Raw genomic sequence first — 13,497 nt, 5'->3', positions numbered from 1 at the left:
TCAAGTTTCAACATTCTGGGTCAAAAGTTATTGATTGGAAAGAGTTTTCTATGTTCAGCCCCCTGTGAACCTGACCTTTGATAGAGTGACCCAAAAAAACAACAGGGGTCATCTACTCTGTAATTCCTATCACCCTATGAAGTTTGAAGATTCTAGGTCAATTGGTTCTCAAGTTGTTAACAAGAAATGGATTTCCATTTTCCATCCACATCGACCTTGACCTTTAATAGAGTTATCCCAAAATCAATAGGGGTCATCTATTCTGCATGTCCAATCATCCTATGAAGTTTCAACATTCTGGGTCAAGTGGTTCGCAAGTTATTGATAAATGGTTTTCCATCTTCAGGCCCCTGTGACCTTGATATTTAATAGACTGACCCCAAAAGCAATAGGGGACATCTCCTCTGCATGACCAATCATCCTATGAAGTTTCAACATTCCGGTTCAAGTCGTTCTCAAGTTACTGATCAAAAATGGTTTTCCAATTTCCATGTTCAGGCCCCTGTGACATTGACCTTTCATCAAGTGACCCCAAAATCCAAAGAGGTCATCTACTCTGCATGTCCAATCATCCTATGAAGTTTCAACATTCTGGGTCAAGTGGTTCTCAAGTTATTGATCGGAAATGGTTTTCCATGTTCAGGCCTGTGACCTTGACCTTTGATGGAGTGACTCCAAAAACAATAGGAGTCATCTACTCCATAAGCCCTGCCACCCTATGAAGTTTGAAGTTTCTATGTCAAATGGTTCTACAGTTATTGATCCGAAATGAAGTGTAAAGGACGGACAGTAGGACGGATGGACTGACAAGGCAAAAACAATATGTCTCCCCCAGTGGGGGAAGACATAAATATACAGTCGCTCACCTGACCTTGACGATTTGACCTTGTATATATGTACGCCACATTGAATCGTGAATGGTATTATCTGTGTTTAGCACACAACAAGAGGGCCAAGATAGCCCTAGGTCACTCACCTGAGAAACACATCATAACAGTGTAAACATGTTTCCCAGATGACCCACATATTTGAACTTGGCCTAAATTTATTTATTTATTTGGGTTTTACAGCGCACCAACACAGTAAAGGTTATATGGTGCCAAACAGGACTACAAATTTTGGTTTCACATCTCATTTACATCGACATAAAATGGCCTAAATTCATCAAGGCAATCATTCTGACTAAATTTTATGAATATCCAGCATAAAATGCAGCCCCTACTGCGTACACAAGGTTTTTCTTTAATTTGACCGGGTGACCTAGTTTTTGACCTTAGATGACCCATATTCAAACTCAACCTTGATTTCATCCAAACAAACATTCTGATCAAATTTCATGAAGATCCGGTTTAAATGCAGCCCCTATTGCATACACAAGTTTTTTCTTTGATTTGACCTAGTGTTCTAGTTTTTGACCCAAGATGACCCATATTCGAACTTGACCTAGATTTCATCAAGGCAATCATTCTGACCAAAATTCATGAAGATCAATTGAAAAATACAGCCTCTATCGCATACACCAGGTTTTTCTTTGAATTGACCTACATGACCTAGTGACCTAGTTTTTGACCCCAGATGACCCATTTTCGAACTTGGCCTAGATTTTATCAAGGTAATCATTCTGACAAACTTTTATGAAGATCAGCTGAAAAATACAGCCTCTATAGCATACACAAACTTTTTCTTTGATTTGACCTAGTGACCTGATGCAATAGAGGCTGTATTTTTCAATTAATCTTCACGAATTTTGGTCAGAATGATTATCTTGATAAAATCTAGGACGAGTTCGACAATGGGTCATCTGGGGTCAAAAACTAGGTCACTAGGTCAAATCAAAGAAAAACTTTGTGTATGCAATAGAGGCTGTATTTTTCAATTAATCTTCATGGAATTTGGTCAGAATCATTGCACTGATAAAATCTAGGTCAAGTTTGAATATGGGTCATCTGGAATCAAAAATTAGGTCACTAGGTCAAATCAAAGGAAAACATTGTGAATGCCATAGAGACTATGGGTCATCAAGGTGAACATTCTCACCAATTTTCATGAAGATCTCATGAAAAATATGGTCTCTAGAGAGGTCACAATGTTTTTCTATTTTTAGCTTACCTGAGCAATGCTCTGGTGAGTTTTCCTGATCGCTCGATGTCCGGCGTCCGTCTGCACAAGGCAGTCATTCCAAAAGTCAAAAGGGCTAGCTGAATGTTTAATCTATAAAGACCTTGACAGAGTTAACAAGATAAAAATATGGTCATTTATATTCTTTATCCAGGGATTCCTGTGGGAAGGTCAGTTACTTGTGCAGAATTGCACTGAAATATATTGAAAATGTATTTAAACAAACTGTACCTGCCAATGTCCTTTGGAAGCCATGACAAAGAAACGTCATTCAGACCAAGGTGGGTCAAGTTTCGTAACTGTGTTATACCAGAAGGTAACCTTAAAACATAAAAACAAACAAATCAAATAAGTACTCTCATGCTTAAAACTGAATGCATGTTAACATTTATTTAACATAAATGGCAGGGACATATAATAAGTTAATCAAAGGCCTGAAGGGCCTGAGTCGGCTAATGATTGATGTACTGACAGTATAGTCTACCAGTTTCAGTTTGTTTTTAGTTTTTTTCTTAAAATTTCATAACACAGCTCGATATTTACCCAAAATATTATATCCGGATACGATTACACTTTTCTCCAGTTTCAACAATATATTTTACAAATTGTGATGATACGAAGACATTTAGCAGCAATTGACAGTATCTGACATTGAAGTTTATGGTTAAATTACCTCTTATTTAAATCTTTTCATAAAAAAGTTGTTTCGTTTCGTGAAAGCAGCCAAACATAGACGATCTACTTGCGATTTCAAAAACTACAAGAAAACACAATTTAATGTTTCGCCGATTTGTTTATTTCTCGAAAAATAAGAATTAAAATCATTTTTAATATCAGTAGTAACTAAACAAACCAGTAAGAGCTTCTTCTTCCGATAATTTAATCCGTTTACTGACTGCAAAATTCAACCCACGCAAAGTTTATAGAAATCATACGATGCGTGTTTACGTTCAATGTGGGAGAATTAAGGCGATCGGCTATGTTCCTAAAAGCATCCAGACGATTCAGATTTTGTTTTTAAAAAAGCATTGTGTGCGTTTCTGTAATTTTATATACGTTTCTATACGCTTAGAAATTATTAGACATGCGTATTTGCATTATTTCTATACGTAATTTACGCTAATACGCATCTTATCTGGAGCCCTGTGGAACTATTTTTTGTCTTTCGCTGGATGTTACTCAAGCTTTGTAAGCCTGCGCAATTCTTAAAATGCACATTTATGCTTAAGGAGTTACATTCGAGTATTGCATAATTACAAGTCATAAATATGACAGATTACATCGTATATTGGTCATAGCAAAGGGAATTGACATAACTTAACTTCATTCATGCAGTGAACTGTTTGAAGTTTGAGAAATCTAATGGAACTACATCTCTTCACGTGTTATTCGGTCCATTTAGAGAATCGCTGAACAGCAAGGACTCGTCAAAAGGCTTTCAGCCTTTAGCCGACTAAAAAATTGTAATACTATTTACAAAGTTTTTGTGTATTAACAACAGAAGCCCCCAGGATTGCTGGTGACCGAGTCTGACTGTAGCTATTCTTGCTACATATTTTCATGGTGATGAATTTACAATTCTGGTACAATGTGTAATCACTAATGTGTTGTTCTAGAAAATGGTCCATATCTTTAAAATAGGCATAACTGGGGCACACAAATCAACAACACTACCAAAAACCTGTACTCAAGATTTTTAAATGATTATACTTATTTTGTGTTATAACAAACATGAACCATGCTTTTGCATACCATTTAAAATGTGGCAAATAGGAACACAATTTCAAAAATAATTACATCATCACAAACAAAGAAAAATGCCAAGTGTGCAAGGTCACATAATGATAAAGACTAATGCAAGGTTTCAGTGTTTTTGTATTTTCTGGTCCTTTGGGATCATGGAGTCCATTCAACATATGTGTAATAGAGTTCCGCTTAAGTCGGTGCCAGGGGGCGTGAGAGGTGTTGCACATTTCATTACGACTCAATCAAACCGAGTCTTGATTGCATTCTTTGCTTCCAAAGGATCTTTTTACAATCATCAATTTATGTGAAATAGTTAAGCTAAGCGTGTCACAAGGTGAAAGTATGCATTTTTTACTATTTCAGGGGCCATTACTCTGGAAATAGGTGGCGGAGCCAGACGAAAAATAGGAGGTGTGCAAGTTCACATCATGATAAAGACTTATTCAAGGTTTCAGCAATTTATATCAAACGCTTTTTCACGGGTATGAAACGTTGCCTGCGGCACAAAATGTGCCACACTGAAATGAAGGCATTGCGCCTCCGACGGCGCAGGCATTGCGCAGGATGTTTACAAAAATAACGAGCAAGGTGAGTAAAATTGAATGTTTTTGGTTATTGTCTTTTTACAGTAAAAACTTTTTAGAAATCGGGGAATGCAGCGGGATGTAGTTGTGTCTTGCCAACAAATCCATGCCCAATTTGTGAACAAATATGTAATATTGTTATTTTGCGCGTTTTTCATTGGATACAGTAACGTGAAAATTACAAGAGCAGTGAATATTCAGAGTCATTTCATATCCTGCTGTAAAAGGAATGATGTATTTCTGTAGTATACTATATAAAGACATGACATCTGATCGACTGAGATAAAATACATGTCAAGGAAAAGGCATATCCCCACGTTCTGCCGACTTTTCAGTCCAGTGCCGCAGGCATCTCGATGGTGCCGCAGACATCGTGAGAGGCGCAGTCATCTTGAATACTATTTTAGTCGGTAGTACGTGTAATTTCAATAACACTGTTGTTCTTCCAGTTATTGTGTAAGACAAATCTTCTCAATCCGAACTTTGTAATATAAATAGCTATTTTAAGAAGTTTGCAATATTTTTCTTGCTCTTTTGGGGGATGGGACCAGGTGCCTTCCAGTTGAGAAAATCACGTCATTTTGTATCGAATCAGGATTATTTTCTCCTGAAAAACAATATTCAATTACCAAACATTCCCATTTGTAACAATTATTGATGCTTAGTTCAAAGCAAGGTATGAAAACCAGCATTTGAGCACAAAAACAGTCATAACTTTTGTCAGTTTTCAACCAATTTTGATGTTTTTGTTTCAGCATCAAGTTTTGTTTCTTTTTTTTTTCAGTTTGGGCGTACTATTTTGATAAGCGATGAGCTGAATTTCGCCCCACCCCAAACCCCCCGAAAAAAATGGCGAAATATCACTGTTTTGGGGCTTTCCGAAGAAAAGGAACGCAAAAAAGACACAAAAAACGTAAAAACATGAAACTTCCCTTAAAACGATACCGTTCCCAAGTTTTGTGTGGAAAAGAAGCAATGAAGTTATCTATAGTTAAATATCTTGTTTATATTATATTTTCAGATGGATGTACATGCATTTAGTGTATATAAAAAGGAAAAAGAAAATCATTTCACCTTATGATCAGACGAAAACTTTATGTGTACAGTCAGTGCACAGACCTAAATCATAGTTCAACGACAAAAAGTGAGTAAAATACGTTAATATTTTTGTAGAATTTCAGAAATGATTAGAACAAGTTAAGCCCCATTTTGGACATTTTTTCATTGGTTCTTTCTAACACAAAACTTGGAACAGTATCGTTTTCAATATTCTTCGTTCGTATGTAATCCCAACTTTATACAAAATGACGTGATTTTCCCTGCCCCATTCCCAAACACAGAAAGAAAAAATACTGCAAACTTCTTAAAATAGCTATTTATATTACAAAGTTCAGATTGAGAAGATTTGTCTTACTACTATAATAACTGGAGGAACAACATTGTTATTGATATTTTTGTACTTCAATACATGTTAGAAGGTCGAAATTACACGTACTACTGACGTACAATAGGTGAAATTATTCTCGTTTCGAAATTATCAGGCTGTACGGTAATTTATAGATCTTGTTTGGCGGGAATTTAGAACGGGGTTTTCGTGGTAATTCGGGGGTATTTAAGTGTTACACAGGTGTAGCTAGAATTTTGACAGCAATACACATCAGGACCCACCCACCCTCCCTTATTTGAAGCTGAACTAAACTATTTAATGGACCATGGGTATATTTGAGTTATAGCTTTATCGTTTTTTAAAATAAGAATTATTGTGATCCGACTTTAGAATAATTAATTACACTATTCATTTGGATTCAAAAACATGAATAATATACATTTAGAATCATAATTTTAAATAATAGTTTCTGAAAGCTGAGTATTTTAGTTTTGAATAACACGTTTGTACGATTATTAAATGTATGTGTTAGTTCGTTCCATGCCAAAGCCTGATGGGTACAACAAGAGAAATCCACGCTATAGAAATGTTGCATTTACTCCGCGAAAAATGTAAAGATATTTGCTGTCAAAATACATAGTCTACACCTATACTGAATCTGTTTTTTGTTCTGATAATTGAGATTAGAGAATAATTGATTTACTCACAGCTTTAGTGCGAGTAATATGCAAGATGACTGCGCCTCTCACGATGTCTGCGGCACCATCGAGTTGCCTGCGGCACTGGACTGAAAAGTCGGCAGAACATGGGGATATGCCTTTTCCTAGGCATGTATTTTATCTCAATCGATCAGATATCATGTCTTTATATGACATACTGCAGAAATACATCATTTCTTTTCCAGCAGGAGGTGAAATGACTCTGAATATTCACTGCTTTTGTAATTTTCACGTTACTGTATCTGATGAAAAACACGCGCAAAATAACAATATTACATGTTTGTTCACAAATTGGGCATGGATTTGTCGGCAAGACACAACTACATCCCGCTGCATTCCCCGATTTCTAAAAAGTTTTTACTGTAAAAAGACAATAACCAAAAACATTCAATTTTACTCACCTTGCTCGATATTTTTGTAAACATCCTGCGCAATGCCTGCGCTGCCGGAGGCGCGATGCCTTCATTTCAGTTTCATTTCAACGTTTCATACCCGTGTTTTTGAGCTAAGCGCGTCTTAAGGTGAAAATGTGCATTTTTTACTATTTTAGGGGCCGTAACTCTAGAAATAGCGGCCACAGCCAGACGAAAAGTAGGAGGTGCGCAAGTTCATAATTATCATGATAAAGACTCATGCAAGATTTCGTCAATTTATATCAAATATTTTTTAAGTTAGGCATGTCACAAACGTTTTTCGGACGGACAGACAAGACCAAATCTATGCCCCCTCCACTGATTGGTTGGGGTACAAAAATTAAATCGGCACTCTGCAGCACCTTCCAACCAAGCAACAATTAACATGCTATATTTCATGTGCATAATATACAGCCTAATTAATATGATATGAAAGAAACTTACGGTGTGACTAGAGGATTACTGCTGATATCAAGGACTTGCAAATTTTTGCAAAACTTTATATTTTCTGGGATTTCTCCTATATCTGAAAGAAAGTAACATATATATTAAATAGAAAGTTCAACGATAACCGATCTTGAGCATGAAGTAGAAAAATGATTTCTGATTTTCTTAGTTTTTTCTGGGACCTCTGACCTAAAACATTCAAGGAAATATGTGTTAAAATTATATCAAGAAACTTTTATATAATAATAACCGTTAAACAAAAGCATAGTTGTACGAACGGGGGGGCGGATCCCGGGACCCCCAACAACAAAAATAGGTCAGCATATTATGACGTTGCCTCCACTCCAAAGCCGGGCCCCCCGAAACATTTTTTTTTCAAACAAGCAGCCAAATCCCTAAGTTGCTCACCTGAGGAGGACAATGACATCTTGAGCTTCCTTCTAACCAAGTTTCTTTTAAGCAATGCTTTAAAATATATTGAAAGACTTTTCTACCTATTGCTGTGACATGCTTAATATGCATAACCACTTAAACAAACTTAATATATTCAAACAAGGGTGCTACAGCTCCAGTTTGGTGAAGATCGGTTCAAGTTCATAAAGCTTTTTAAACTGTTTCTCAAATTCTTTGGATTGGGGGGGGGGGGGGAGGCAGTATTCCCCCCAGACATTTGAAAAAGACATGTTCTGCAATCATTCGTCCCACCTCTTTTTCATGTGGGGGAATTGGCAGTTCTTGCGGAAACATTTTGTACTGGTACAGAACCCGGGAACACGGGTTATTAAACTGCCTCCGTTATATGACTGAAATACTTTTAAAAAAAACGTTTTAAAAACCCAAACAAACAAACAAACAAACAAAAAGTACTCCCCGCACGATAATTTAAAGACACTTTTAATATTATCGTTTGACTGAAGGGTCCTGCTTGTGAACCAAAAAGGATTTCAATTATAAATTTAAAGTGCTACTGAGAATAAGGCAAAAATTGGGTCGAAATTGCTCCGGGGTTTAGTCAAAGAAGTCCATAATAAAAAAACCTAATTTTCCCATTTTTTTGGCGCAAAGTCTGTAAACGAGGCTTTAATCACCTTTTTACACTACTGAATACATTCTGCATAAATGAGACTTTTTTATGTTCATACACCACACATGGGAATTTTGCAGAAAAAAAACCGGGAAAAGTGTTTTTTTGCAGGACGAGAGCAAATACACCATTTTTAGGGTAGCAGACCCCAACGACTGGGATTTCACTAGGAAACTACAAAAACCCCCTATTTTCTTTCCATTTTTTCGTTTAAATTTGTGATAGAACTTTCAGAACAAGAGGGCCAGATGGGCCAATCGCTCACCTGTCCCAACATGACCCCTTTTTTAACGAGTAGACGTCGTTTTTTTTCTATTATTTGACAAGTGACCTAGTTTTTGACTCATGGACCCATTTTTTAACCTATCAGATATCATGAAGATGAACATTCAGACCAACTTTTATACAGACCCATGAAAAATAGGGCCCCTAAGAGGTTTACAGGTTTTTTTTATTATTTACCTACTGACCAGTTTTTTGACGGCACGTACCCCATTTTTAAACTTTATCGAATCATCAAGGGAACATTTTGACCATTTTCATGAACACCATTTAAAAATATCCCTAGAAGGGCACAAGGTTTTTTTTATTTTAGCCAATGACCAGTTTTTGACCGCACTGACCCATTTCGAACTTGACCTAGAACATCAGATAACATTCAGATCAAATTTCATACAGACCCAGAAAATAAGGCCCCAAAGGGGTCACAAGGTTTTTTTTATTATTTTACCCACTGACCTATTTTTGAAGCACATACCCTTTCGAACTTTTACCTGATATCATCAAGGTGAACTTCGACCAAATTTCATGAAGATCTTGAAAAATAGGCCCTAAAAGGTCACAAGGTTTTTTTTATTTTAGAAATACTGACCAGTTTTTAACCACAGTTACCCGTTTCGAACTTTGGGCCCAAAATCATAATGAACATTCAGACCAACCTTTATACAGATCCCAGAAAAAAAATTGGGCCCCTAAGAGGGCACAAGGTTTTTTTTATTATTTGACCCACGACCCCAGTTTTTGATGGCACGTGACCCATTTCGAACCGACCTAAAAAAATCATCAAGGGGAACATTCGACCAATTTTTCATGAAGACCCTTCAAAAATACCTCTAGAGAGGGCACAAGGTTTTTCTATTTTTAACCCATTACCTAGTTTTGACCGCAGCTTACCCCAGTTTCGAACTTGACCTAATATCATAAGATAACATTCAGACCAACTTCATACAGATCCCATGAAAAAAATGGCCCTAAGGGGGTCACAAGGGTTTTTTTATTATTTTTACCTACTGACCTATTTTTGATGGCACTGACCCCCGTTTCGAACTTGACCTGATATCTCAAAATAAACATTCAGACCCAAATTCATACAACCCTAAAAAAAAGGGCCCCTAGAGAGGGCACAAGGTTTTCTATTATTTGACCTACTGACCTAGTTTTTTAAGGCACTTGACCCATTTCGAACTTGACCTAGATATCATAAAGGGTAACATTCTGACCAATTTTCATGAAGATCTTGTGAAATATATGGCCTCTAGAGAGGTAAACAAGGTTTTTTCTATTTTTAGACCTACTGACCTAGTTTTTGACCACACGTGACCCAGTTTCGAACTTGACCTAGATATCATCAAGATGAACATTCTGACCAACTTTCATAAAGATCCCATGAAAAATGTGACCTCTAGAGAGGTCACAAGCAAAAGTTTACGCACGGACGCACGGACGACGGACGCTGCATGATCACAAAAGCTCACACTGTCACTTTGTGACATGTGAGCTAAAAATAGGTGTATGAAAAAGTGATGTTCTCTAAAGATACATAAAGACGACCAGAAGTTGTCGTTTTTATACGAAACAAAGAAGGATTTGAATTACTGACCTTTAACCTGTAATGTTATACAAAAATATTTTCTGTATTGAAACGTTTTAATGAAGAAATATAATAATTATCAAACATGTTATCGTTTAAGTTATCGTGCAGGATTTATACAAGAGCTCGTAGAACACGAAATGCTCCCCATGATGCATTCAGTAATTCAGGGTTTCCAAATACGCCAATGGCGAAAAAACTAAAAGTGGCGGAATTTTTTTGTCGTAAATGTATTTTTTTTTAATGTGTATTTCTTTGTCTAAAGTGCTCTCTATCTAGCCTAAAAATCAATATTACCCGCGGCCGTTTCCATTCATAATACACAATACACAGCGACCGAGGGATTACCGATTCAACATCCATTACACAACGCTGCCACGTGTCTCCCAATCTTTGACTATAATTTAAACATGCGATAAAGCAATGACAGCTTTGGATGTAGAACGCGTGACATATATTATCGGCAAAATTATTTAGCTCTGCCTTTATAATTATGTCATCGTTGATTGAAGTAATTACTGATATAGTCAAAGAAATGAAAATCATGTTTCGTCACGGACCGACGTAAAAGGCAATGACAGGTGTTAAATGAAAAACACTCATCAGTTATAAATTTCAGGGCAATGTTTTAACGAGCGGAATCACGAAAGTAGTATCAAATTAGCCATTTCAAAGTTATATTTTGTAGCAAAACTTCGGAATGAACGACTGATGGGACATCCGCGATAATTTCCAATAATTTTTAAATCATGATCGTAGATTGATTTTGGCAAATTCCAATGAAAAACTGTGATAAACAAGCAGAAATCAATGGTAAAAGGAGGACCATGATGGTCCTGAATCGCTCACCTATCCCAAAATGACCCAGTGTTGAACTGAGTATGACGTCGTTATTTCTATTATTTGACATAGTGACCTAGTTTTTGAGCACATGTGACCTAGATATCATCAAGATAAAAAATTCTGACCAATTTTCATGAAGATCCATTGAAAAATATGGCCTCTAGAGAGGTCACAAGCTTTTTCTATTATTTGACCTAATGACCTAGTTTCTGAAGGCACGTGACCCACTTCTAAACTTGACCTAGATTTCATCAAGGTGAACATTCTCAGCAATTTTCATGAAGATCTCGTGAAAAATATGGCTTCTAGAGAGGTCACAAGGTTTTTCTATTTTTCGACCTACTGACCTAGTCTTTGACCGCACATGACCCTGTTACGAACCTGACCTAGATATCATCAGGCTGAACATTCTCACCAGTTTTCATGAAGATCCATTGAGAAATATGGCCTCTAGAGAGGTCACAAGGTTTTTCTATTTTTAGACCTACTGACCTAGTTTTCGAACCTGACCTAGATATCATCAAGGTGAACATTCTGACCAATATTCATGAAGATCTCATGAAAAATATGGCCTCTAGAGAGGTCACAAGGGTTTTCTATTTTTAGATCTACTGACCTAGTTTTTAACCCCACGTGACCCAGTTTCGAACCTGATCTAGATATCATCAAGGTTAACATTCTGACCAATTTTCCTGAAGATCCATTGAAAAATATGACCTCTAGAGAGGTCACAAGGTTTTTCTATTTTTCGACCTACTGACCTAGTTTTTGACCGCACGTGACCCAGTTTCGAACCTGACCTAGATATCATCAAGGTGAACATTCTGACTAATTTTCATGAAGATCCATTGAGAAATATGGCCTCTAGAGAGGTCACAAGGTTTTTCTATTTTTAGACCTACTGACCTAGTTTTTCATCCAACATGACCCAGTATCGAACTTGACCTAGATATCATCAAGGTGAACATTCTGACCAATATTCATGAAGATCTCGTGAAAAATATGGCCTCTAGAGAGATCACAAGGTTTTTCTATTTTTAGATCTACTGACCTAGTTTTTACCCCCACGTGACCCAGTTTCGAACTTGACCTAGATATCATCAAGGTGAACATTCTGACCAATTTTCATGAAGATCCATTGAGAAATATGGCCTCTAGAGAGGTCAAAAGGTTTTTCTATTTTTACACCTAATGACCTAGTTTTTGACCCCACGTGACCCAGTTTCGAACTTGACCTAGATATCATCAAGGTGAACATTCTGACCAATATTCATGAAGATCTCATGAAAAATATGGCCTCTAGAGAGGTCACAAGGTTTTTCTATTTTTAGACCTACTGACCTAATATTTGACCCCACGTGACCCTGTTTCGAACTTGACCTAGATATCATCAAGGTGAACATTCTGACCAATTTTCATGAAGATCTCATGAAAAATATGGCCTCTAGAGAGGTCACAAGGTTTTTTTATTTTTAGACCTACTGACCTAGTTTTTGATGGCACGTGACCCAGTTTCGAACTTGACCTAGATATCATCAAGGTGAACATTCTGACCAACTTTCATAAAGATCCCATGAAAAATGTGACCTCTAGAGTGGTCACAAGCAAAAGTTTACGCACGCACGCATACACGCACGCACGCACGGACGGACGGACGGACGGACGGACGGACGACGGACGCCGCGTGATCACAAAAGCTCACCTTGTCACTTTGTGACAGGTGAGCTAAAAACTAGATGTTTTAGACGAGCGGATCCAATTTGATGGTCTGGATGAGTGGATCCAGTCAGTAATTCAAGAGCCATAAATCAAAAGTGCCTGGGCGGATTTGGCTAGTTATCGCACTTGGGTAAGGTCTTATGGCCAAACACATTTTGTTCAAGTTTGGTGAAGATCGGATGAGAAATGTTCGACTTAAGAGAGCGGACATGAGTAAAAAGGACAATTTTTTCGGAAATTCAATGGCAGTAACTCTAAAATGCCTGGACCGATTTGGCTAGTTATCGAACCTGGCCGAGGTCTCATGGTCAAACACATTTTGTTCAAGTTTGGTGAAGATCGGATGAGAAATGTTCAACTTAGAGTGCGGATAAGAGTAAAAAAGGCCGATTTTTCCATAATTCAAGGGCCGTAACTCCAAAATGCCTGGACCGATTTGGCTAGTTATCGAACTTGGCCGAGGTCTCATGGTCAAACACATTTTGTTCAAGTTTGGTGAAGATCGGATGAGAAATGTTTGATTAAGAGTGCGGACATGAGTAAAAAGCCAATTTTTTGATAATTCAA

General features: G+C 37.2%; 1 protein-coding gene across 13 annotated transcripts in view; it reads right to left on the bottom strand.

The window, feature by feature from the left end:
* Positions 1 to 13,497, bottom strand: part of LOC123541365 (protein scribble homolog) — a 220,905-nt gene that overhangs the window by 180,429 nt on the left and 26,979 nt on the right. For all 13 annotated transcript variants that reach the window (XM_053526353.1, XM_053526352.1, XM_053526362.1 and 10 more), the window contains exons 3-4: positions 7,412 to 7,493; positions 2,350 to 2,439 (exon numbers count right to left, since the gene is read on the bottom strand). In XM_053526353.1, the coding sequence (XP_053382328.1) occupies positions 2,350 to 2,439; positions 7,412 to 7,493 (172 nt within the window). The remainder of the gene's footprint in view (positions 1 to 2,349; positions 2,440 to 7,411; positions 7,494 to 13,497) is intronic.

Source organism: Mercenaria mercenaria, chromosome 16 (assembly GCF_021730395.1).
Source record: "Mercenaria mercenaria strain notata chromosome 16, MADL_Memer_1, whole genome shotgun sequence".
Classification (NCBI taxonomy): Eukaryota; Metazoa; Mollusca; class Bivalvia; order Venerida; family Veneridae; genus Mercenaria; species Mercenaria mercenaria.
This window is presented reverse-complemented; position numbering and strand designations above follow the sequence as displayed.